Source organism: Heterodontus francisci, chromosome 10, assembly GCF_036365525.1.
Source record: "Heterodontus francisci isolate sHetFra1 chromosome 10, sHetFra1.hap1, whole genome shotgun sequence".
NCBI lineage: Eukaryota > Metazoa > Chordata > Chondrichthyes > Heterodontiformes > Heterodontidae > Heterodontus > Heterodontus francisci.
Genome location: NC_090380.1, coordinates 112,236,411 through 112,259,941, shown reverse-complemented (window position 1 = coordinate 112,259,941; position 23,531 = coordinate 112,236,411). Strand labels below are relative to the sequence as shown.

Sequence of the window (23,531 nt, the reverse complement as noted above, 5' to 3'; positions counted from 1 at the left end):
CAATGTTCAAATCTCTGGATAAGGGCGGGAAAAATGTACCCAACGTCGCCCTCATCCTGATGACCACCAGATGCAGTGGTTTTTGTCGAGGTTCGTCCCAAGCAGCTCTGTAACACAGGAGTCTGTGCTCTACGGGCTATTCTCAGGGACGCACACCGAGATAAACATCAACTGCTGCTGGAGGACTATCAATTTGGTGAAAGGCCCTTTGGTCTGCCCGAAACTTGCTGGTCTTCCAGCGCAAAGAGATGTCCACGATGGAATGTGCCAGTCTGTAACACTCCAAGGTCCAGGACTACATGCTGAGGGACGCACTAAAACTTGGGGCAGCCATGGCAAAGGCTCAATGGGGAAAGACCACAGTGTAAGGTCCCCCCCCCCACCACCAAAGTGAAATGAGGGGCTGTACCCAGAAAATACAGGTTTGCTGCAAAATGTACATGGCTTGTAAAATGAAATGGAAGGGTAGTGAGGCAACTCACTCCGCATTGAAGAAACTGGTTTCCTTTGCACTTTCTGCAATGTCAACTTGGTGCTGTTTTGAACTGTTTGTAATGCATTTTTTTTTTAAAAAACAGATTTTTATGAATAAAGTATATTTTTGAGGAAAAAAAGTAGAGACTTGCTCTTCCAGGTTTTACTGGGTTCACCCTTCTGCCCACCAAGCATGCCGAGTCGGTCTAATGACGCAAGATTGAAAAATTACTGCATTGATTGGGGAGGGTGCGCAAGATATTTTTACAAATTGTAACTATGGGAAATAGTCTCAATGTCAGGGAGGAAGAAAAGAAACAACAACTTGTATTTTTAGCACCTTTAACATCAGAAATCCCAAGGTGCTTCACAGGTGTGTTAGAAACCAAAATGTGACACCAAGTCACATAAGGCACTGTTAGGGCGGATGACCAGAAGCTTGGTCAGGGTTAGGTTTTAAGGAGAGTCTTAAAGGAGAAAAGTGAAGAGAGGTTTAGCGCGGGAATTCCAGAGCTTAGGGCCTGGTCAGCTTAAGGCACAATAATCAATGGTGGAACAATTAAAATCAGGGATGCTCAAGAGGCCAGAATCAGAGGATATTGGAAGATTTTGTAGCTGCAGGAGATGACAGAAATAGGGAGGGCTTTGGAGGGATTTGAAAAGGATGATAATTTTAAAATTGAGGCATTGCTTAACCAGTAGGTCGACGAACTTTGGATGACCTCAGGATGGAGCCAGGCGAGTGCAGTCCCACCCAGCTGGATGACGGCGGAGAGGAGTTTGAAAAGGACGACGTGGTCAGCCATGTCAAAGGCTGCAGACAGGTAGAGAAGGACTAGTTTACCTTTGTCACAGTCACATAGGATATCATTTGTGAAAAGAAGGAGGAAAAAAAGTACTGAGACAGAACCAAGAAAAATTCTTCAAACTTTGGTCCCTGTTTCTGGCTCACCGCCAGAAATGCACACAACACAGCAAAAAAAAAATCAGCCAACTGCAGAAATCTAGATGCTAGAGGGCCCATTGTTAAGAAATCCGGATGCAAATACATGCACAATATCCATTGAGGAACATCACTCATGAACAGAAAAATGCCAGGGTCAGCCAACAGCCACTGTTAAACATGCACGACTGGTCACAATGAGTCGTGTATACAGCATACCAACAATGTAATGTAGTGTGTAACATACTAAAGAACAGTTGAAAGATATGCAAATGTCAGACCTTTAAACCAGTTTCATTGCCTTTTATAATTCACCATCAGATCACCAATTCTTGAAAGACCTGCTAACAAGGTCATTACACTAGTTAATATCAGTCTGTGGTGAAGGACCCTGTTATAGATCACTGCCCAGAGTTTTCATGGGATATTGCCAGCTGGTGTGGTGGCTGCCAACTTGGTACCACTTTCAAACTGGACTGGTTCTTGACTGGAGCAGAGATTGCATCACGCAGAGAATGGTTACAAATAACACTTGGTCCATGTGATGTCCTGGACTAGTTTTGATCGCTTGAGGGGGTCGAAGAGGAATTTTTTCAGAGGTTTTTTTTTTGCTTTACTGGCCCTGAGGTGTTTGTCTTCCAGGAGATTACATAGCTGTGGAGGGAGGGAGGGAGAGTTCCCTCACAATACTCCACCCATGAGTGTTGAACAGGCTTGATAGTCTTTTCCTACCCATCTATTTTGCATGTTTGTGCGTTATTTGATGGTACCCAGATAATGGTGCAGACTGGCAGCAAGAGGAGGAAAGCAAATAACTTAGATGCTTGACCTCTTGAGACTAATTTCTGGTTGCCTTTTTTTGGGAAACAAAGTTAGGGACCAAAGAATGAGGCTTCACCACAAGTAATCAGGGCGGCACAGTGGTGCAGTGGTTAGCACCGCAGCCTCACAGCTCCAGCGACCCGGGTTCAATTCTGGGTGCTGCCTGTGTGGAGTTTGCAAGTTCTCCCTGTGTCTGCGTGGGTTTCCTCCGGGTGCTCCGGTTTCCTCCCACAAGCCAAACGACTTGCAGGTTGGTAGGTAAATTGGCCATTATAAATTGCCACTAGTATAGGTAGGTGGTAGGGAAATATAGGGACAGGTGGAGATGTGGTAGGAAAATGGGATTAGTGTAGGATTAGTATAAATGGATGGTTGATGGTCGGCACAGACTCGGTGGGCTGAAGGGCCTGTTTCAGTGCTGTATCTCTAAACTAAACTAATGCAGATTCATTTTTACTTCAAATTTACCCAAAAAGGGTTGCACCCCATTTCTTGCAACTGAGGGTGGGCTTCACAGGAGTGTTGTCAAACAAAATTTGACACTGAGCACGATAAGGATATTTTCGAGCAAAAGCTTGGTCAAACCTGTAGGTTTTAAGAAGGGACTTAAGGGAGAAGAGAGAAGTGGAGAGGTTTTGGGAGGGAATTCCAGAGGTTAGAGCTTAGACAGCTGAAGACACAGCTACCAATGGCGGAGCCATGAAAATTGGGGATGCACTAGAGGTCAGATTTGGAGGAGTACAGAGATCTTAGAGGGTGTAGGAAGTTACAGAGATTGGGAGGGCTCGAAGCCATTGTCAAATTTGAAAACAAGGATGAAAATTTTACATTTGAGATGCTGACAGATCAGGCACTACTGATACAAGTTACTAAAATCTTAAGTGACAATCCTTCGCAATCACACATTTTGGTAATCACTAGAAGACCTGTTCAGCAAAAATAGGGAAACATTTTACAGAGGAATATTTAGCAAAACAGAAAACCCCATATACCACACAATGACTTAGAGATCCAGCTTCCTCTATACAATGGAAGACCACACTGACTGTTTACAAAATTTAATCTTGTACTAAACAGGAGTCACAATTTACCAGCTGATTTTATTTTGAAGATTAAAAATTCTGAGCATTGAAACAGGAAAGCTCTGTTACTCTGACGAGCTCATACTCTCCAAGCAAATCGTGTTTTGTTTTTGCTGCCAATTTACAGTCTTCCTTGCTCAACAGGTCATACAATTTGACAGCACGTGAAGCCCTTATAGTACCAGGCTATACTTTGTTTCTAGAAAATATCAGCAGGTTCATGGAATAGCAGAGAGACACACAGAGTACTGTAGCATAGTGGTTATTTTACTAGACTAATAGACCGGAAACACAAATCCTGATCCCACCACCGCAGCTGGGGAATTTAAATTCTGTTAATTATATAAATCTGGAATAAAGAGCTAGTATCAGTAATGGTGAATGCCAACAGACTGGTCTGGAGGGCATTAGCTATGAGGAGAGGTTGGATAAACTCAGATTGTTTTCACTGGAACGACGGAGGTGGAGGGGCGACATGATAGAGGTTTACAAAGTTATGAACTGATGGACAGAGTGGATAGTCAGAAGTTTTTTCCCAGGGTGGAAGAGTCAGTTATTAGGGGACATAGGTTTAAGGTGCGAGGGGCAAAGTTTAGAGGGGATGTGCGAGGCAAGTTCTTTATGCAGAGGGTGGTGAGCGCCTGGAACTTGTTGCCGGGGAAGGTGGTGGAAGCAGGTACGATAATGACGTTTAAGAGGCATCTTGACAAATAGATGAATAGGATGGGAATAGAGGGATACGGTCCCTGGAAGTGCAGAAGGTTTTAGTTTAGGCAGGCATCAAGATCGACGCAGGCTTGGAGGGCCGAATGGCCTGTTCCTGTGCTGTACTGTTCTTTGTTCTTTGTACTGGCTTGTTGTAAAAGCCCACCTGATTCACTAATGTCCTAGGAAAGGAAATCTTCGCTCTTATCCGGTCTGACCTATAGGTGACTCCCAACCCACAGCAACGTAGTTGATGCTTAACTGCTCTCTGAAATGGCCTCGTAAGCCACACAGTTGTATCAAAACTGCTACGATGGACTACAATGGTTCAAAACCATCACAATGTTCTCAAGGGCAATTAGTGATGGGCAATAATTGCTGGCCTTGCCAGTGATGCCCACGTCCTCTGAATGAATAAATAATAAAAAGCAGATAGAGACTCACAAACAAAAGCATACACTCAGGAGGAGAAAGATTATAGACAGCAAGAACTTTACTCATATTTGTCCTTTTTCCAGTTTAGGGGTCTGATGTCAGTTGCAGCTCCCCAATGCCTAGACCTTCTGGTCTGCATGGCTCAGGGAGATACCTTCATCCACTGTGCCCCCGGAAGAGAACCTGGCAAGTGATGTTTAAGTGTCGTGTTAAATGCTCCACGTTTGAGGATGACGTTTTAGGCAATGCAAACAGTTAAGATACTGCAGCAGAATTTGGTCTGAACATGAAGGCCAGGCTTAAACGTTTGTACCACTTGCAGTCCTGACCCTACCAACCCCCCCCCCCCCCCCCCAACCAGAGAGGCTAGCAGACCTCTCACTTTTTTCCAAACATTGCACTGTCGTCATAGTAACTCCCAACATGCTTGTCTAGCAATGCCTTGCACGAGAGTCACTTTCCACAACAGTAACAGCAGAATTTAAAGAATTTGGCTGCCCTTTTATTCCCTGCATCCCTGGTCCTGGAAGTGACGTCTGAGGACACACCGAACATTGTGGAACTGGCACAGTATGACTGGGCCCAACACTGTTGAGAGGGCTGAATGCGCCTGTGTCCATGGTAACCCTGCATGATTATTTATGGCCAGCTTACTTAAATATTTGCATGTTAAATGAGTATTCTGGGTGAGCCCAGAAGTGCGGCCATAAAGATAGGTTAATCACTAATAAATCCAATAGGAAACTCAAGAGAAACTTTATTTTTAAACCCAGAATTAGGTTGCAAATCAGCTATGATCTAATTGAATGACAGAACAGGCTCAAGAGGCTGAATGGCCTCCTCCTGCTCCCATGTTCACTTCCTTTTGTCAAATACTGATTGGCCTGGACTTCACTCTTGGCCTTCATTTCCTTTATAGCCTGTGTCTAGAGCCCAATGGTTACTAGAAACAGAAACAAGCTGAACTGGTTCACTTTGACAGATATATTTGCAAAAGTACCCCATTATTAAATAGGTTTCCTCTCCACCACCACCCAGGAGTCACCCTTACCTTCAATGCTGAGCTCAAAGCAGATGTGGCAAAATGAAAGCATCTCTTTCGCAGTCTCAAGCTTACAGACGCCGCAGATATCGTCATCATTTAGGTCAATATTAACAAACTGCTCCTCGTTCATAGCGAGTCTGAAAACAGCAAAGTGACAAAGTGTCAAACAGAAGAGAATAATCGCCCAAAGACAACTACAACGGTGGCTTAGAAACAAGCCCCGATGGCAAGATCAGACGGAGATGAAAATATGGTTGATTTCATCAGTCATATTAAAAATACATCCCAGCAAGTGTTTCACAAGAACTTCAAGGGTCAATTCAATGTCAACTGTTGAACAAACAGTAACTTTGTGCTGCGAGCAGGCTGGGAAGTGCACTATTTTAATGCATACTCTACAGAAAGAAAAATTGCATTTATCTAGCACCAATCATGACCTCAAGATGTCCCAAATCATTTTATAGCCAATTAAGTACTTTTGAAGTATAGTCACTGTTGAAATGTAGGAAGTGTGGCAGCCAGTTTACATACAGCAAGCTCCCATAAACAGCGACATTAGGAAAGACAGGGCTTTGGGTTAATCCCTCATCCAAAAGACGGCACCTTTGACAGTGCAGCACTCTGCCGATACTGCACTGGAGTGTCAGCCTAGATTATATGCTCAGGTCTCTGGAATGGGACTTGAACTCAATTTTCTGACTCAGAGGTGAGAATGCTGTCCCTGAGCCATGGATGACACTATAGCCAGAGATCAGGTTGGTTTCCAGGTCTTTGCAGAGCGAGCTAACCAGAGTTCTGGCTTTTGAAGTTAGATTCAGTATCCCTGTGTCTCAGAGGACGATGGGCATTTTAAAAATAGCAAAGCAAAGGCTTGCAATCAGAATTACTAACCACTAACTCTTCCCCAGCCCCTTACAGGACATTGGGTAACAAGAAGGGGCCTAACTAAGATACAGTACCTCCCACAGTAAGGTAGCTTGCCAACACTACCTGGATTCACAGATGAAGAATTTCCATGCAGACAATCTTCTGATAGAATGAGTGAAGTAAATGTCTCTACAAATCAGTACTTCATTCAATACGCTGGGGTTCTTTTCTAGGAAGGACATGATTGAACAGTGACCAAATAGAGGTCTTTAAAATTATGGAAGGGTTCGATAAGTGGATGTAGAGAAAATGTTTCCATTTATGGGGGGAGTCCTGAACTAGCAGCCGTCAGTATAAAATGGTCACTAATAAATCCAAATCGGGAATTCAGGAGAAACTTATTCACCCAGAGAAAAGCAAGAATGTGGAGCTCGCTACCAGAGGGAGTAGTTGAGGCAAATAGTTTAAATACATTTATAAGGGGAAGCTTACTAAGAAGGAGGGAGATAGGAATACAAGAATATTCTGATAGGCTGAGATAGGCAGGATGGGCGGGAAGAGGTTCATGTGGAGCATAAACTAGTTGGGCCAAATGAGTTGACAGCATACAAACAGAACAATGTAGCAGGATCGAAGTAGCAAAGATATGGGAGGGAAAAAAAAAGTGTGAACATACAATGGAGGGGACTGGAAGGTTAGCTAAACAGGTAATAGGAATTTTAAAAAAGTCAAGTATTTACATGAGTTATTGTAGCTTCAAATTTCAATGCACCAGAGGAAAGCTGCAGATAAAACTGAGTAATAAAGTGGTGATGAAAGAAGGTTCTGGTAACACCAATACAATGCATTGTACCTTAACCTCATTTGTTTGAATAACTTCTGCTCGAGCTGGTATTAGTCTGGAATTTGTTTAAAAATGACTGCTAAAAGATGAAACAAACTTCAGAGTCAGGGAATGTGGCGGGCTGCCTGTATTAGAAACACCTGACTGGAACAAGAATACCATCTTTTAACTGCAGCATTAATGGGTCCACTCGTTTACAGTCACAATGTTAAATTCAGTTCCCATTGACGGGATTAGTTAAATGGTGCCACGGGATCTTTACATCCACCCAAAATAATGGGGCCGCGGTTCAATATCTTCTCCAGAAGATGCGTTACACGGAAGCAGAGGGGATACATTTACGCTGGGGTTAACACGAGTGGAGCAAACACCAGAAGACCCAAGTTCTGGGAACCAATACATAGTGGCACAAAGGAAATATTTGGAAGATCACAGTCATTCCATGATGAGGATTAAATCATTAGCTTAGTTCAAGAGTGTCAACACAGAGTCTCGTGTCTCTCGGGATGTCCTAAACTGCTTCAGGAGGAAATGCAGCAGCCAATTTGTACACAGCAAGCTCCCACAAACAGCAATGTGAATTAGATATTGAAGTGCAGACACTGTCATGTGGTTACTCGCAGTAAACAACAGACACACAGTGAGCTCCCACATCCACAGGTGAGATGAATAGCCAATTGATCTGATTTTTGGTCATGTTGCTTCTGTGAGAAATGTTGGCCCCAGTTTCTTTTGAATTGTGTCAATGGGATTTTCTATGTCCTCTTCCTCAGGCAGACAGGACCCTTAGTCTGATATCTCAAATAAAGGCCCTCCAACAATGTAAACTTCTTCAGTACCACAGCAAAGTGACAGCTAAGGTTATGTAGATGCGTTTGCAGGAGTCCCAACTCTGTGCTTGGAACACAAAGTCTGTAATTTTGTATCAAATTACTGAGCACCTCATTGGAAACAGGTTATAATGACGGTTATGTTAAAGTAGAATTTGTATAAAGGCAGGATATCACAGCCAATCAAGGACTTCTGAAGATGATTATGATTAGATTTTTAGATTAGAGATACAGCACTGAAACAGGCCCTTCGGCCCACCGAGTCTGTGCCGAACATCAACCACCCATTTATACTAATCCTACACTAATCCCATATTCCTACCAAACATCCCCACCTGTCCCTATATTTCCCTACCACCTACCTATACAAGTGACAATTTATAATGGCCAATTTACCTATCAACCTGCAAGTCTTTTGGCTTGTGGGAGGAAACCGGAGCACCCGGAGAAAACCCACGCAGACACAGGGAGAACTTGCAAACTCCACACAGGCAGTACCCGGAATCGAACCCGGGTCCCTGGAGCTGTGAGGCTGCGGTGCTAACCACTGCGCCACCCTGAAGTGGAGTTATTGCTGTAATGTAGGAAACGCAGCAGCTAATTTGTACACAGCAAGTTCCCAACGAACAGTAGTGTGATAATGACCAGATCATACGTTTTTAGTAATGCTGGATGAGGGATAAATATTGGCCCCAGACACCTGGGAGAACCTTCCCACTCTTGTTCAAAAGATGGTGCCGCGGGATCTTTACATCCACCCAAAATAATGGGGCCTCGGTTTAATAGCTCCTCCGAAAGATGTGTTACACGGAAGCAGAGGGGATACATTTACACTGGGATTAACACGAATGGAGGAAACACCAGAACACCCAAGTTCTGGGAACCAATACATATTGGCACAAAGGAAATATTCAGGAAAGCAGGCTGCAGTGTTGACACTGGGCCTACTGGTAATCCATTGCAGGGAGCAAGCAAGAAACGCCCAGTTAAGCCAGTAAACCTCTGTGCTTCTCATGTAATCCTCTTAAATCATCTTAAACAGTTCTTTCCTTTGCCAACATCAGTCGACAGACATGTAACCATTAAATAGTTCACTTTGGTGTGATACCATGCGGAACACTCTCCACAAATGCAGTCCAATTTGGGAGAACAAAAATCTAAAGGATCCTTTCCACAGTACAAGCAGGTAGTGGGGAAAAAAAAAACCATTTCACACACTATTTCACTTTACTGAAATCCTCAATTTCGCTCCCACTTGACTTACTGCTGCCCTCCCAGAGTAGCCATGCTGTTCATAGTGTACCGCACGCTCTTCCACAAACCCAAATTCTGTGCAGCTGCACTTCAAGCTGCCCAGAGCTTGCAGTGTCACCGATCATCTCTCCAGAAACTCCAGGTACAACACAGTAAATTAAAAAAGGACCTTCCCGCGTAGTGAGATTGTGCCACACCACAGAATCCTACAGTACAGAAAGAGGACATTTGGCCCATCGTGCCTGTGCTGGCTCTTTTAAAGAGTTAATTATTCCCCCATAGCCCTGCAACTTTTTGCTTTTCAAGTATATAACCAATTTCTTTTTGAAAATTACCGTTGAATCTGTTTCCACCACCTTTAGGTATTTCATAACTTACTGCCAAAATAAAAAACGTTATTCTCTTCCCACGGTTCTTTTGCAATTAACCTAAATCTGTCTCCTCTGGTTATCAACCCTCCAGCCAGTGGAAAGAGTTTTCAGACAGGCCTCGACTCAATTTTGGTCTGTGCAGAGGTAGATGATCTCAGCAGGCCCAGCAGTTGGGACAACTACAATTGGCCGTGGTAGGAGTTAGGAAAGGGTTGATGTAAGGAAATCAGACAGTCCCTGTTCCTGGTCACCATCAGTGACCCTTGCTGTAAAGTGTATGTGCAGACATCAGTCAAGAACAGGATTGGGACAGTCTCCAATATCCTGCCACCGCACACTGTGCTCTAACCTGAAGAACGGCCACATCGCTGACTTTTTGGAGGGCTGCCAGAATTCGGTAAATAACTGTGGGTCAGAGATGAAAAGGGAAAACACAAAAGGAAAATAGGACATAGGAACAGGAGGCGGCCACTCAGCCCCTCAAACCTACTCCACTATTCAATGGCTGATCTGTACCTCAAGCCCATTTATCCAACTTAACTCTCCATATCTCTCAATATCCTTACCTAGCAAAAATCGATCAGTCGTGAAAATTCCAGATTTTTTACTACAGTCTGGGGGAAAAAAAAAGTGTTCCTCGATGTGCCCCTTAAATGGCCCCGTTCAGATTTTAAGATGATGCCCCCTTGTTCTTCATTTCCTCCATCAAAGGAAAGAGTTTCTCTGCTTCGACCCTATCAACATATTTGAATCATAATTTAACCCTTGAGAGTCCTGGTATCAATCTGGTGAATCTGCTCTGCACTGCATCCCCTTCAAGGCAAAGAACAAAACAACAGATCAGATACTAAACCATCAATAGAGCAGGAGAGCAAACCAACAAAAAACTCTATTTTAGTTGCTTGAGGGCTTTCTTGCCCTCAAGAAACTACTTGTAGGTAGTTTCAATCTTTCCTTCCACCCCATTGAATCTATTCTCGTGCTCTGGATCTTTGTAGGTTGCCTAGCTGAGCGCTAGGAACGTATTGCTTCAGTGAATGTTCATAACCCCCACTTGCTCAGTTTGATTGTAGCCAGTGTTTCCTCTTCAATTGAGAGCTTCCTCTGCTCACCCCTGGTTGGAAGTGGGATATGCTCAATTCCATTTGGTGCGAGCAAAGAATCGGGCTGGGTGCTTTTACATTTAGTGAGAGAGACACAGCAGCAGCTTGTACAACTCATGAGAAGTGTTGCATGTCTTGTCAGGTGACCAGAGCAATGTTGCCTCTAATTTTTCTTTGTGGTGTGCAGCCCGTTTGATGCACTGCACTCCATGTTCCGCATTGCTGCATGGCCACTCAGTCTGCAGAGGCATTACTCCAGAGTGCCTCTGTTTTAACTTCTGGTTAAGTTGGATGCAGCTGACTGTGGGGCCATTGTGCATCTACGACAGTCACCCAACATCAACGTGCCAATGACGGGGATTTTGCCTGCAAGGGTGGGGGCGGGTAGTGATCTCAATGTTATACCAGCTCAGAATATGCCCGAGTGCTTGAAATTAAAAAGGTCACAGACCTGAAACATTTATAAATCTGTCAAATTTCATATTGAGACTTGAAGGCGGCTCCAACACCGGAATGTAGAGTAGTAAGCACAGTGTTTACTGGCCTCACTCAAATACCCGGTCTGCTCTCACACGCATCACGCACATCAACAACTATTTCTATTGATGTTGTGCCTTTAACATAGTAAGCCGTCCCAAGGTGCTTCACAGGAACATTGTCACACAAAACATCTTTTCACTGAGCTACAGAAATATTAGGGCAGGTGATCAAAGCCTTGGTCAAAGAGGTAGTTTTTAAAAAGAGCATCTTAAAGGAGGAGAGAGGTGTGGAGAAGTTTAGGGAGGAAATTCCAGAGCTTAGGGTCAAGCCAGTTGAAGGTACAGCTGCCAATGGTGGACAGTTGCAGATTTCCACTACTCTTTGTGTGAAGAAGTGCTTCCTGACATCACCCTTGAATGGCCTAGTTCAAATTTTAAGCTTTGCTTATGTAACAGCGTTAACCCTGAACCATTTATCCTTCGCCTTAACTGGGGTAGGAGGGGGTGCTAGAGATATCTGAAGAAACCCATCCAATGTCAACTATCTCAGCACAGGCCAAGAGTCTGGTACTTTCATTTCCCTGTTCAAAATAAACTCAATCAAACCAAACCTAAAAGTTATACAAGCAATAGCCAGCCCTGCTTTCAGACAAGCCCAGTTAGAAGTTGTTTTGATTCTCTTGAGTCAGCTGCTTGCACAGTATTTCTTTGTACTAGACTAGGGTACTCACTGCGACACCTCCCAACCCTCAAGTTCTAATGACAAGCCTATCACATTCCTCCCTGGGACCCCGTGACATGAGCCACAAAGTTGATGAGAAACCACAAGATAAGCTTAGCAAGTGTCAGACTGATACAGTAAAACAACTGAATCCACGTCAGAGAAACAGTTAAACCACATGTGCTTTCAAGCATTCGCTACAACATTGGGAAGACAAAAGACATTGTTTTGGAAATGCCACAAACTCAGATTTCTCCCCACTGTCCCCCATCCTGGCCATTGTAAGAATGACTTGCATTTATATAGTGCCTTTCACAACCTCAGGACCTCCAAACTACTTTGCAGTGAGGAGTACTCTGAACGTGCAGTCACTGTGCTAATGTAGGAAATGTGGCAGCCAATTTGCATACAGCAAGATCCCACAAATAGCAAAGAAATAATGAACACAATCTGTTTTGGTGATGTTGGTTAAGGGTTATATGTTGCTTAGGACAGTGGGGAGAACTCCCATTGCTCTTTGAAAACTCAAGCAAACCATGGGATTTTTACATCTGCCTGAAGGTTGGTTTGAGCCTCGGTTTAATGCCTCATCTGAAAGATGGCACCTCCAACAACACAGCACTCTCTCAGTTCTGCACTGGAAGTGTCAACCTAGATTCTGTGCTTAAGGTCCTGGAGTGGTGCCAGCAGTGATTTAGTCGGTCGATCTCACACCTCTGAGTCACAAGACAAACCCAAAAATGTTTTATCAGTACATTAAGAGCAAGACGATAACTAAGGAAAGGGATTATGCCTATCAGAGATGTACAAGGGAACGTATGCGTAGATGCAGAAGATGTGGGCAGGGTTCTTAATGAGTTTTTTTGTCTCTGCCTTCACAAAGGAGAGGGTTGATGGAGACATTATAGTTAAAGAGGAGGAGTGTGAAATATTAGATACGATAAGTAATACGATAGAGGAAGTACTAGAGGGTCTGACATCCTTGAAAATGGATAAATCGCCAGGGCCAGGTGGATTGCATCCCAGGTTGTTAAAGGAAGCCAGGGAGGAAATAGCGGATGCGCTGAGGATCATCTTCAAATCCTCACTAGACACAGGAGAGGTACCAGACAACTGGAGGTCTGTGAATGTTGTACCGTTGTTTAAAAAGGGTGTGAGGGATAGGCCAAATAATTATAGGTTGGTCAGTCCAACCTCAGTGGTGGGTAAATTGTTGGAATCTATCGAGGGGCAGGATAAACTGCCACTTAGAAAGGCACAGATTAATCAGGGATAGTCAGCATGGATTTGTTAAGGGAAGGTCATGTCTTCCTAATTTAATTGAGTTTTTTGAGGAAGTAACAAGAGGGATTGACGAGGAAAGTGCTGTGCATATGGTCTACATGGATTTTCGTAAGGCATTTGACAAGGTCCCACATGGCAGACTGGTCAGTAAAATGAAAGCCTACGGTATACAGGGAAATGTGGCTCCAGAATTGGCTCAGGGCCAGGAAACAAAGGATAGTAGTCGACAGATGTTTTTGTGAATGGAAAGCTGTTCCACAGGGCTCAGTGTTGGGTCCCTTGATGTTTATGGTGTACATATAAATGATAAGTCGAAGAGACTTAGTAGTTGGCAGGAAAAAAGACAGAGGCGCAAGGGGAGAGCCAACTGTGCAACAGCCCCGACAAACAAATTTCTCTGCAGCACCTGTGGAAGAGCCTGTCACTCTAGAATTGGCCTTTATAGCCACTCCAGGCGCTGCTTCACAAACCACTGACCATATCCAGGCGCGTATCCATTGTCTCTCGAGATAAGGAGGCCCAAAGAACATATAAATGATTTAGACTTAAATGTGGAAGGCACGATTGGGAAATTTGCTGCTGACACAAAAATTGGCCGTGTAGTTGATAGTGAAGAGGATAGCTGTAGACTCCAGAATGATATCAATGGTTTGGTTGAGTGGGTGGTAAAGTGGCAAATGGAATTCAATCCAGATAAGTGTGAGATAATGCATTTGGGGAGGGCAAATAAAGCAAGGGAATACACAATAAATGGGAGGATATTGAGAGGGGTAGAAGAAGTGAGAGACCTTGGAGTGCATGTCCACAGGCCCCTGAAGGTGTCAGGACAGGTAGATAGAGTGGTGAAGAAGGCATATGGAATGCTTTCCTTTATTGGCCAAGATATTGAATACAAAAGCAGAGATGTAATGCTGGAACTGTTTAAAACACTGGTTAGGCCATAGTTGGAGTATTACATACAGTTCTGGTCACCACATTACAGAAAGGACACAATTGCTCTGGAGTACAGAGGAGATTTACAAGAATGCTTCCAGGGTTCGAAGGTTACAGCTATGAGGAAAGATTGGATAGGCCAGGGTTGTTTTCCTTAGAACAGAGGAGGCTGAGGGATGACTTTTATTTATTTAGAGATACAGCACTGAAACAGGCCCTTTTGCCCAAGTCTGTGCCGACCAACAACTACCCATTTATACTAATCCTACATTAATCCCATATTCCCTACCGCATCCCCACCATTCTCCTACCACCTACCTACACTAGGGGAAATTTACAATTGGCAATTTACCTATCAACCTGAAAGTCTTTGGCTGTGGGAGAAAACCGGAGCACCCAGCGGAAACCCACGTGGTCACAGGGAGAACTTGCAAACTCCGCACAGACAGTACCCAGACTGAACCCGGGTCGCTGGAGCTGTGAGGCTGCGGTGCTAACCACTGCGCCACTGTGCCGCCCTTAATAGAGGTGTACAATATTATGAGGGGCTGAGATAGAGTAGACAGGAAGGAGCTATTTCCCCTCGCGAAGAAGTCAATTACCAGGGGGCACAGATTTAAGGTGATTGGTAGAAGGATTAGAAGGGACATGAGAAAAAACATTTTCACCCAGAGGGTGGTGGGTGTCCGAAATTCACTGCCAGGAACAGTGGTGGAGGCAGAAACCCTCAATTCTTTTAAAAGGGAACTGTACATGCACCTGAAGTGCTGTCACCAGCAAGGCTATGGATCAGGTGCTGGAAAGTGGGATTAGATTGGGCGGCTAGTTTTTTCGGCAGGCACATACAAGACGGGCTGAATGGCCTCCTTCTGTGCCGTAATTTTTCTATGGTTCCGGGTTCAAGTCCTGCTCCGGGGCTTGAGCGCAAAAATCAAGGCTAACACTGCAGCACAGTGCTGCACAGTTGGAGGTGCTGGCTTTCTGATGAGACATTAAGCCAATGCCCCATCTTCTTCTTCTGGTGGATATAAAAGATCCCAATATTTATCTCTCAATCAACATCACAAAAACTGATCATCTGGTCATTATCACATTAATGTTTGTGGGAGCTTGCTGTGTCCAAATTAGCTGCTGCATTTCCTAGATTACAACAGTGAATAGACTTCAAAAGTACTTCAATGGCTGTCAAGTGCGTTGATACATTCGGTGCTCATGAAAGGCGCTATATAATTGTAAGTCTTTCTGTTTTTTGGAGTGGGACTTGAACCCACCACCTCTGACCGATAGGCAAAAGTGCCATAGCTGAGGTCAAGCTGTATTATTCACACCCTCGGTGTCCTATCGACTCTGAACTGAGCTTCTGATCAATCCTATACCCTATCCATCACCAAGACCAGCTATGCCCAACTGCGCAATATCACCCATCTCTACCCTTCTGCCATTGAGACCCCACCCCTTTCATTACCTCCACACTCAGCTTCGAGACAGCCTCTGTAAATTTCAGTTCATCCAAAATTCTGCTCTCCCTATCCTAACTCGTAACAAGTCCTGCAGCAACACCTCAATTTTAAAATTCTCACTGTTGTGTTCAAATCCCTCTGTAGCATTTCCCATCCAGCTGACAACCCTCAGAGATCGCTGCACCTCTCCGATTCAGGCCTCTTGAGCATCCCCAATTTTCATCACTCCACTACTGGTAGCCATGCCTTCAGCTGTCGAAGCCCCAAGCTCTGAAATTCCCTTCAGAAATCTCTCTCATACCTATTCCTGAGCTTTAGCTCACCTGCCCTGATATCTCCGAGGCTCGGTATCAAACTTTGTCCGATAATGCACCTCGGGACGTTTTACTATTTTAAAGGTGTGATACAAGTGCAGGGTGTTATTAAGCTACAGGATCGGGTGAACCTCATGCACTGGATACAGCCCAGTGCAGAGATAAAAGATTCATCAGAAACACTCTGTGCCTGTTCCCGAGCTGATGTCACCCAGTTGGTCCAACAAAAAACCTTTTCTTCTAAAACAGAAACTTCATAACATTCTGAAACAGAAAATGCTGGAAATTCACCACAGGCCTATCAGCATCTGTAAGCTGTAAATATTTTGATCAAATGACCCCTCAGCCTTTTTCAAAGAAAAAAAAACAGTCCAAGGATAACTGATGACTCCCTGCAACTCCCACCCCGAGTTCTGCAGTTGACCTCATAGCCCCTACCTCTGTACTCCCTCTGATAATTTTGGAACCTTATTTAAAAAAGGGGAGATAGGAAAACTACATTTCAGACGTGGCATTGCCAGATATAATCTGTAGATTTGCTTGTCTTGACTTGTAAATTACATCCCTACCTATAAGCCAAGCGTGTTGAGGCAACATAGCTCATCTTTGACATCATGACAGCTAAGATCAGAACAGATCAGAAATTGGGGCCCTTCCAGGTCTATACATTTCACACCAAACCCAGACTTGCTGAGTTCTCCACGAACTCCCCCACACACAAAATTCTTTGCTCATATTCTTTGGCAGAAACCTTAAGGAGTATTGACAGGCAGAGAGATCTGGGCATACAGGTCCACAGGTCACTGAAAGTGGCAACGCAGGTGGATAAGGTAGTTAAGAAGGCATACGGCATGCTTGCCTTCATCGGCCGGGGCATAGAGTATAAAAATTGGCAGGTCATGCTGCAGCTGTACAGAACTTTAGTTGGGCCACACTTGGAATATTGCGTGCAATTCTGGTCGCCACACTACCAGAAGGATGTGGAGGCTTTGAAGAGGGTACAGAAGAGGTTTACCAGGATGTTGCCTGGTCTGGAGGGCATTAGCTATGAGGAGAGGCTGGATCAACTTGGATTGTTTTCACTGGTACGACGGAGGTGGAGAGGCGACATGATAGAGGTTTACAAAGTTATGAACTGCGTGGACAGAGTGGATAGTCAGAAGCTTTTTTCCCAGGGTGGAAGAGTCAGTTACTAGGGAACATAGGTTTAAGGTGTGAGGGGCAAAGTTTAGAGGGGATGTGCGAGGCAGGTTCTTTACACAGAGGGTGCCGAGTGCCTGGAACTTGCTGCCGGGGGAGGTGGTGGAAGCAGGTACGATAATGACGTTTAAGAGGCATCTTGACAAATACATGAATAGGAAGGGAATAGAGGGATACGGTCCCTGGAAGTGCAGAAGGTTTTAGTTTAGGCAGGCATCAAGATCGACGCAGGCTTGGAGGGCCGAATGGCCTGTTCCTGTGCTGTACTGTTCTTTGTTCAGTGTACAGTATTGATGTCAACAGTACCAGTAGTTTTATGAATTCCATCTCCCCCACCAACACGGGACCACTTCCTCCATCTGTAATATTCGCTACATTCCTCCTGCTCTTGAAACCACAACAGATAAACCCCGCCCCCCCCCCCCACCCCACTGACAATTTGAATGTAATTACAATTCCACTTCCTCGTTAAAAGAGCCCAGGCATTCGCCTGCTGTGATAAGCTCCAACGTCATCCATTAACTTCAAAGCTACGCATTCAGCCCTTTATATGTGGGCTGTAAAACACTAAGTTCTTAGCTGCTGCAAACTCCTTTAAGTTTCTTTGGGTTTATTAGAGGACTGAATAGTTGCATTAACTAAATGGTCTTTTAAAACACAGCCTGCTCCATACGCCACCACCAGTTTTGTTCATCATTAGCACACAGAAACTTTTGTATTAACTGCAATGAAATCTGGCCTTGAAATGGAAGTGTAGAGATTGCCCCCACCACCCCACCCCACCCCAGCCCATCTCGCTTCTCGGGTCTTCTAAACCATGCAGTTTTAGAGCAGAGAAAGTTAAGGCATGATTTAAGGGAGGTGTTCAAAACGATGATGGGTTTTAAAGAGAATGAGATGGAAAAACTTTCCACTGGCAAAAGCATCAGTAACTAAAGGATACAGATTTCAGATAATTGGCAAAAGAAGCTGGGGCTTGGGGGAAGTGATGGGGAGAACCTTTTACAAAATATATAAATACAATAAGTTAAGATCTGGAATTCAGTGCCTGAAAGGTTGGCGGAAGATGAAGACACATAACATTTATAACTTTAAAAGTCTCTATTAGCCTTTTCTGCTCCAGTGGAAACAGTGCCAGTATTTCCTCATAACTTTATTGCCTATTCTGCCATCAGCCCAGTGAATCTATTAATTCTATTCTCCATAAACTTGAGGCTATCCAAAACTCTGCTGCCCATGTCTTAACTTGCACCAAGTCCCGTTCACCTATCACCCCAGTGCTCACTGACCTACACCGCAATTCCGAGTCGAGATCCGTTCTCCTAGTCACCAGACTTTCTGTGCTTCCCTCCCTCTCAGCTGTTCTGAGTAACCATTTACAACTCTTCTGGCCCCATCTCTTGTTCCTTTCCTTGTGGCATTACGACCCTCTTTGCCTCACACCATCATCCTTTGTTATATAATCATTCCAACCTATCACAGACCTTCCCTTTTGTTCCTTTTTCAATGACCCCTCCCCCTGCACCCCCACCCCACCCCAACCTACCTCTTCCTTGGTTCTGTACTTGCTTACAAACTGTTAATCTAACATCTTCTACCTCTGATGAAAGGTCATCAACCTGAAACTAACTCTGGTTTCTCTCCCCACAGGTGCTGCCTCACCAGCTGCACATTTTCTGTTATAACAGATTTCCAGTATTTTGCTTTTGATAAAATACTGCAATCTCCAGAGAGGGGGGGGGGGGGGCAACAATGACATCACCTAATATAAACGGCAGGAAATATTAGAACGCAGAATTAATTGTTAAGAAAAATGTGAGGGGTTGAGCAGTGGGGGAAGAGAAAGGAAGGAGATGGCATGGAACCACAGATCCTCAGGTTCACAGCACAGCAAGAGGTCATTCCGACTGTCAGGTCAGTGTCGGAGTTTTTCTAAAACATTCTAAATCTAACCCAATTGATTTATTCTCTCCCCCAACCCTGCATTTTCCTTCACTTCAAATATTTATCCTCTTTGCACTTTAAAGCAGCAATGCTATTTGCATCAACCAATTCCTGTGGCAAAGCATTCCATACTCTGACAATCCGGTCTGAACTATTTTCTCCAAACCTCACAAATGGGGATTTTAAAACTGATGATCTCTCAATACTGACTCCCCAACCAGAGGGAATAATCCTACCCTATTCACTATCAGAACAATTTATAACTTCAAAAGACTATTAACCTTCTCTGCACCAGTGGAAGCAGTAGTTCCTCACAACTTTCATATCCTATTCTGCCATCAGTCCAGTGAAGCTGCCCTGTAAGTTTATTTATTTTATTTTATTTAGATACAGCACTGAAACAGGCCCTTCGGCCCACCGAGTCTGTGCCGACCAACAACCACCCATTTATACTAATCCTACATTAACCCCCATATTCCCTATCACATTCTCCTACCACCTACCTCCACTAGGGGCAATTTATTATGGCCAATTTACCTATCAACCTGCAAGTCTTTGGCTGTGGGAGGAAACCGGAGCACCCGGAGGAAACCCACGCGGTCACAGGGAGAACTAGCAAACTCCACACAGGCAGTACCCAGAACTGAACCCGGGTCGCTGGAGCTATGAGGCTGCGATGCTAACCACTGCGCCACTGTGCCGCCCTTCTCTGTGATTTTACTGCTCTTTTTATAATGAAGCACCTACAACTGCACACACACCACTATTGTTGAGGCCATTAAGCCCAAGATCTAACAGCAATTAATATTAGCATGCAGGCATTTGCCGAACCCAATGTTGTCCAATAGAAATTGCTGGTTACAATGACACCAGTTTAGCCACGGCACTGATTTTAATAGACAACGCTTGACATGCACTCACACCATCCAGGTAAATGTACTTCACGTGTCTATATTCACTTAACATCTACCATTCAGTAACCAAGGAAATACACAACGATCAAAAGAAACGCGTGCAATCTGCTTGTCATCTCACCATTTTACCAAGAAACATACAAAAAAATTAAAGTTCACAAGCATACACCATGTGAATATGAACATTGCAGTCACGCACCTAATAATGGTGTCTGTTTATTCATTATTTTATTTTTATTTAGAGATACAGCACTGAAACAGGCCCTTCGGCCCACCGAGTCTGTGCCGACCAAGAACCACCCATTTATACTAACCCTACAGTAATCCCATATTCCCTACCACCTACCTACACTAGGGGCAATTTACAATGGCCAATTTACCTATCACCTGCAAGTCTGTGGGAGGAAACCGGAGCACCCGGCGAAAACCCACGCGGTCACAGGGAGAATTTGCAAACTCAGCACAGGCAGTACCCAGAATCGAACCCGGGTAGCTGGAGCTGTAAGGCTGCGGTGCTACCCACTGCAATTAGCCACTTCTGGATTTCCAATTAACCACATGTGGTAGTGGCTGACATACTGAATAACACTGCCCTAATGCAACAGTCATTATACTCCAGAAAGCAAGTCACTGTACAAAGTGCTTTACATTAGGGTGGCACAGTGGTTAGCACCACAGCCTCACAGCTCCAGCGACCCGGGTGTGGAGTTTGCAAGTTCTCCCTGTGACCACGTGGGTTTTCGCCAAGTGCTCCGGTTTCATCCCACTTGCAGGTTGATAGGTAAATTGGCCATTATAAATTGCCCCTAGTACTACTACGTTAGTATAGGTAGGTGGTAGGGGGATATGGTAGAAATATGGGATTAATGTAGGATTAGTATAAATGGGTGGTTGATGGTCGGCACAGACTTGGTGCTGTATCTCTAAATTAAAACTAAAAAATTAAATTAGGACCAGAAAAGTACATTTCAGTCCCAACTGGTCCCAGTGTTACAGATGTTTTGACATGGCAGCACTATACAAATGAAAGTTTTTTTCCCCCCTTTAACCCAACTGATATTAACAAACAAAAATGTCTTCACAACCAAGGCACACCAGAAATGACTGAAAATCTGTTTTTATAAAAACAATTACACCCACTAACAAAATTTTAGTAAAGGTTGTCCAGGTTGGGTTATTTTAACCAATAGCTGTTTGTAACTAACTTCTGTCTGATTAAAGAGTGAAATATCTTCTACTCTGAGAATGAAGTGAGGAACACTTCGGGGCGGCACAGTGGCGCAGTGGTTAGCACCGCAGCCTCACAGCTCCAGCGACCTGGGTTCAATTCTGGGTACTGCCTGTGTGGAGTTTGCAAGTTCTCCCTGTGTCTGCGTGGGTTTCCTCCGGATGCTCCAGTTTCCTCCCACAACCAAAAGACTTGCAGGTTAATAGGTAAATTGGCCATTATAAATTGCCCCTAGTATAGGTAGGTGGTAGGGGAAAATAGGGACAGGTGAGGATGTGGTAGGAATGTAGGATTAGTGTAGGATTAGTATAAATGGGTGGTTGATGGTCGGCACAGACTCAGTGGGCCGAAGGGCCTGTTTCAGTGCTGTATCTCTAAACTAAACTAACACAAAGCTGCGAGTACAATTGTTGGGATGTTTCTCAAGCAATGCACATATGGAAGGTACACAAACAGAAAAAGATGGAAATCTAAAGATGCTGCCTGACCTATAGGAACACACACAGACCAGAGAAAATATATGGCACTGAAGGAGGCCATTTGGGCCATCATGCCTATGCTAGCTCTTTGAAAGAGTTATCCAATTAGTCCCACTTCTTTGCTCTTTCCCCACAGCTCTGTAAATCCTTCCTTTTCATGGAAACATTGAGTATTTCTAGCTCTTTATCGGTTTCCAGATTTCCAGAAGCTGCAGCATTATTTCTTGGAACAGCACAGTGTTGTGTAGGTAGTTTCAGTCACTACAATGTCATAGATCAGCCTTAGTCTTGTTTTGGTTAACAAAGTGTGGAGTGGAGTGGGAGGCAGGGGGATGACGTTGGGGAAGGAATTGTAGTAGATTATGGATTCCGTGCATCAGCAACACTGCTATTGAAAGAATACTTCTACATCTAAAAAGATTGATTTGTAATTATAATCACACCTTTCATAATCTCAGGTAATCCCAAAGCACTTTACAGCCAATGTTGTAATGTAGGGAACACAGAAGCCAAATTGCACACAACAAAATGTAATGTGATAGGGGGACACAGATTTAAGATTTTGGACAATCGGATGTGAGGATGAACTTTTTTTTTTACACAGCGAATGGGCATGACCTGAAACTCGCAGCCTAGAAGGATGGTGGAAGCAGAGACGATCAATGATTTCAAAGGAAATTGGATAGGCGCTTGAAGGAAATGAACTTGGAGGACTACAGGGATAGAGTGGGGGAATGGGATCCAGACTGCTCTACAGAGAGCTGGCATGGACTCACTGAGCCAAATGGCCTCCTTCTGTGCCGTTATGACTCTATGATCATGATCAGATCATTTTTTCAGTGTTGTTGATTGAGGGATAAATATTTGTGCAGCACAGGGAGTAAAGAACTCCCCTTACCGGTTAAATAATCCTACATACATAAAGAATCTACATAACGCAGTTTAACACATAAACAGGGGCTCGGGGTAAACAGGAAAGAGAGGAGCAACATCCACGAGCTCGTCTACCCGGTCGGGGGGCTATCAGAGTGACCCCGTTATTATGCACGCGGTCCAACGGGGAGATGTTTCCCCCTCCCCTCCCAAAGGAGGAGAGGGAAATAAGAGGGGAGAGCTCAGTCGGGTAGTTGAACAAGTCAGTCGTCCCGTCAAAAAAACTCTCTCGTGAAATAACTATTCTAATCAGACAAACCCAAATCTCCAACAGAAAGGGGACAGGGAGGAGATGCTTCATCTGTGGCGCTCGGAATGTATCTCCCTCACACACCATGATTAAATGCCCCGTTAGTGGGTTTCTATACTCACTCTCCTGTCCAGGCTGTAGCAGCGCAGCAATCACCCGGGGTTACTTTGTATCTCTCCCTCTGACACAATGTATACCCCTCACCTCCCACTGGATACTCAGCGTTCCACCAGAGAACCCCAGAGATCCCGCCTCACTCAACTCCACATCGGGTGGGAGGGGGAGACAGATAAAACCCATTCACATCCTCACGAGAACATATCCTCTCCATATCACATTGCATAAACATGGATAACTAATTAAAAATTATTATCATTTAAACAATTTCCTAATTAGCTGCTAATTAGTAAGTAACTCTGAACATATGTTGCTTCCCCCCATTCCTGCTTGGTTGAATCCTCCGCGTCATATTCCATTCTGGATTATGTCATTCTGTTTTACTTTCTGGGGGAGGATTGTAAAATAAACATTTTAAAATATAAAATGCAGAAGATGTAAAGCAGCAATTTGTCTTTCTATTATTTTTGTCTTATTATGAATTTTACTTTATTTGACTA

The 23,531-nt window shown here is 44.2% G+C and overlaps 1 protein-coding gene across 1 annotated transcript in view; it reads right to left on the bottom strand.

The window, feature by feature from the left end:
• The window catches only part of c10h21orf91 (chromosome 10 C21orf91 homolog), a 45,224-nt gene extending 22,075 nt beyond the window's left edge, over positions 1-23,149 (bottom strand). Inside the window, exons 1-2 of the mRNA XM_068041265.1 lie at positions 23,037-23,149; positions 5,513-5,643 (exon numbers count right to left, since the gene is read on the bottom strand). Of these exons, the coding sequence (XP_067897366.1) occupies positions 5,513-5,636 (124 nt within the window). The 5' untranslated portion in view covers positions 5,637-5,643; positions 23,037-23,149. The remainder of the gene's footprint in view (positions 1-5,512; positions 5,644-23,036) is intronic.
• Positions 23,150-23,531: the final 382 nt, after the last annotated feature.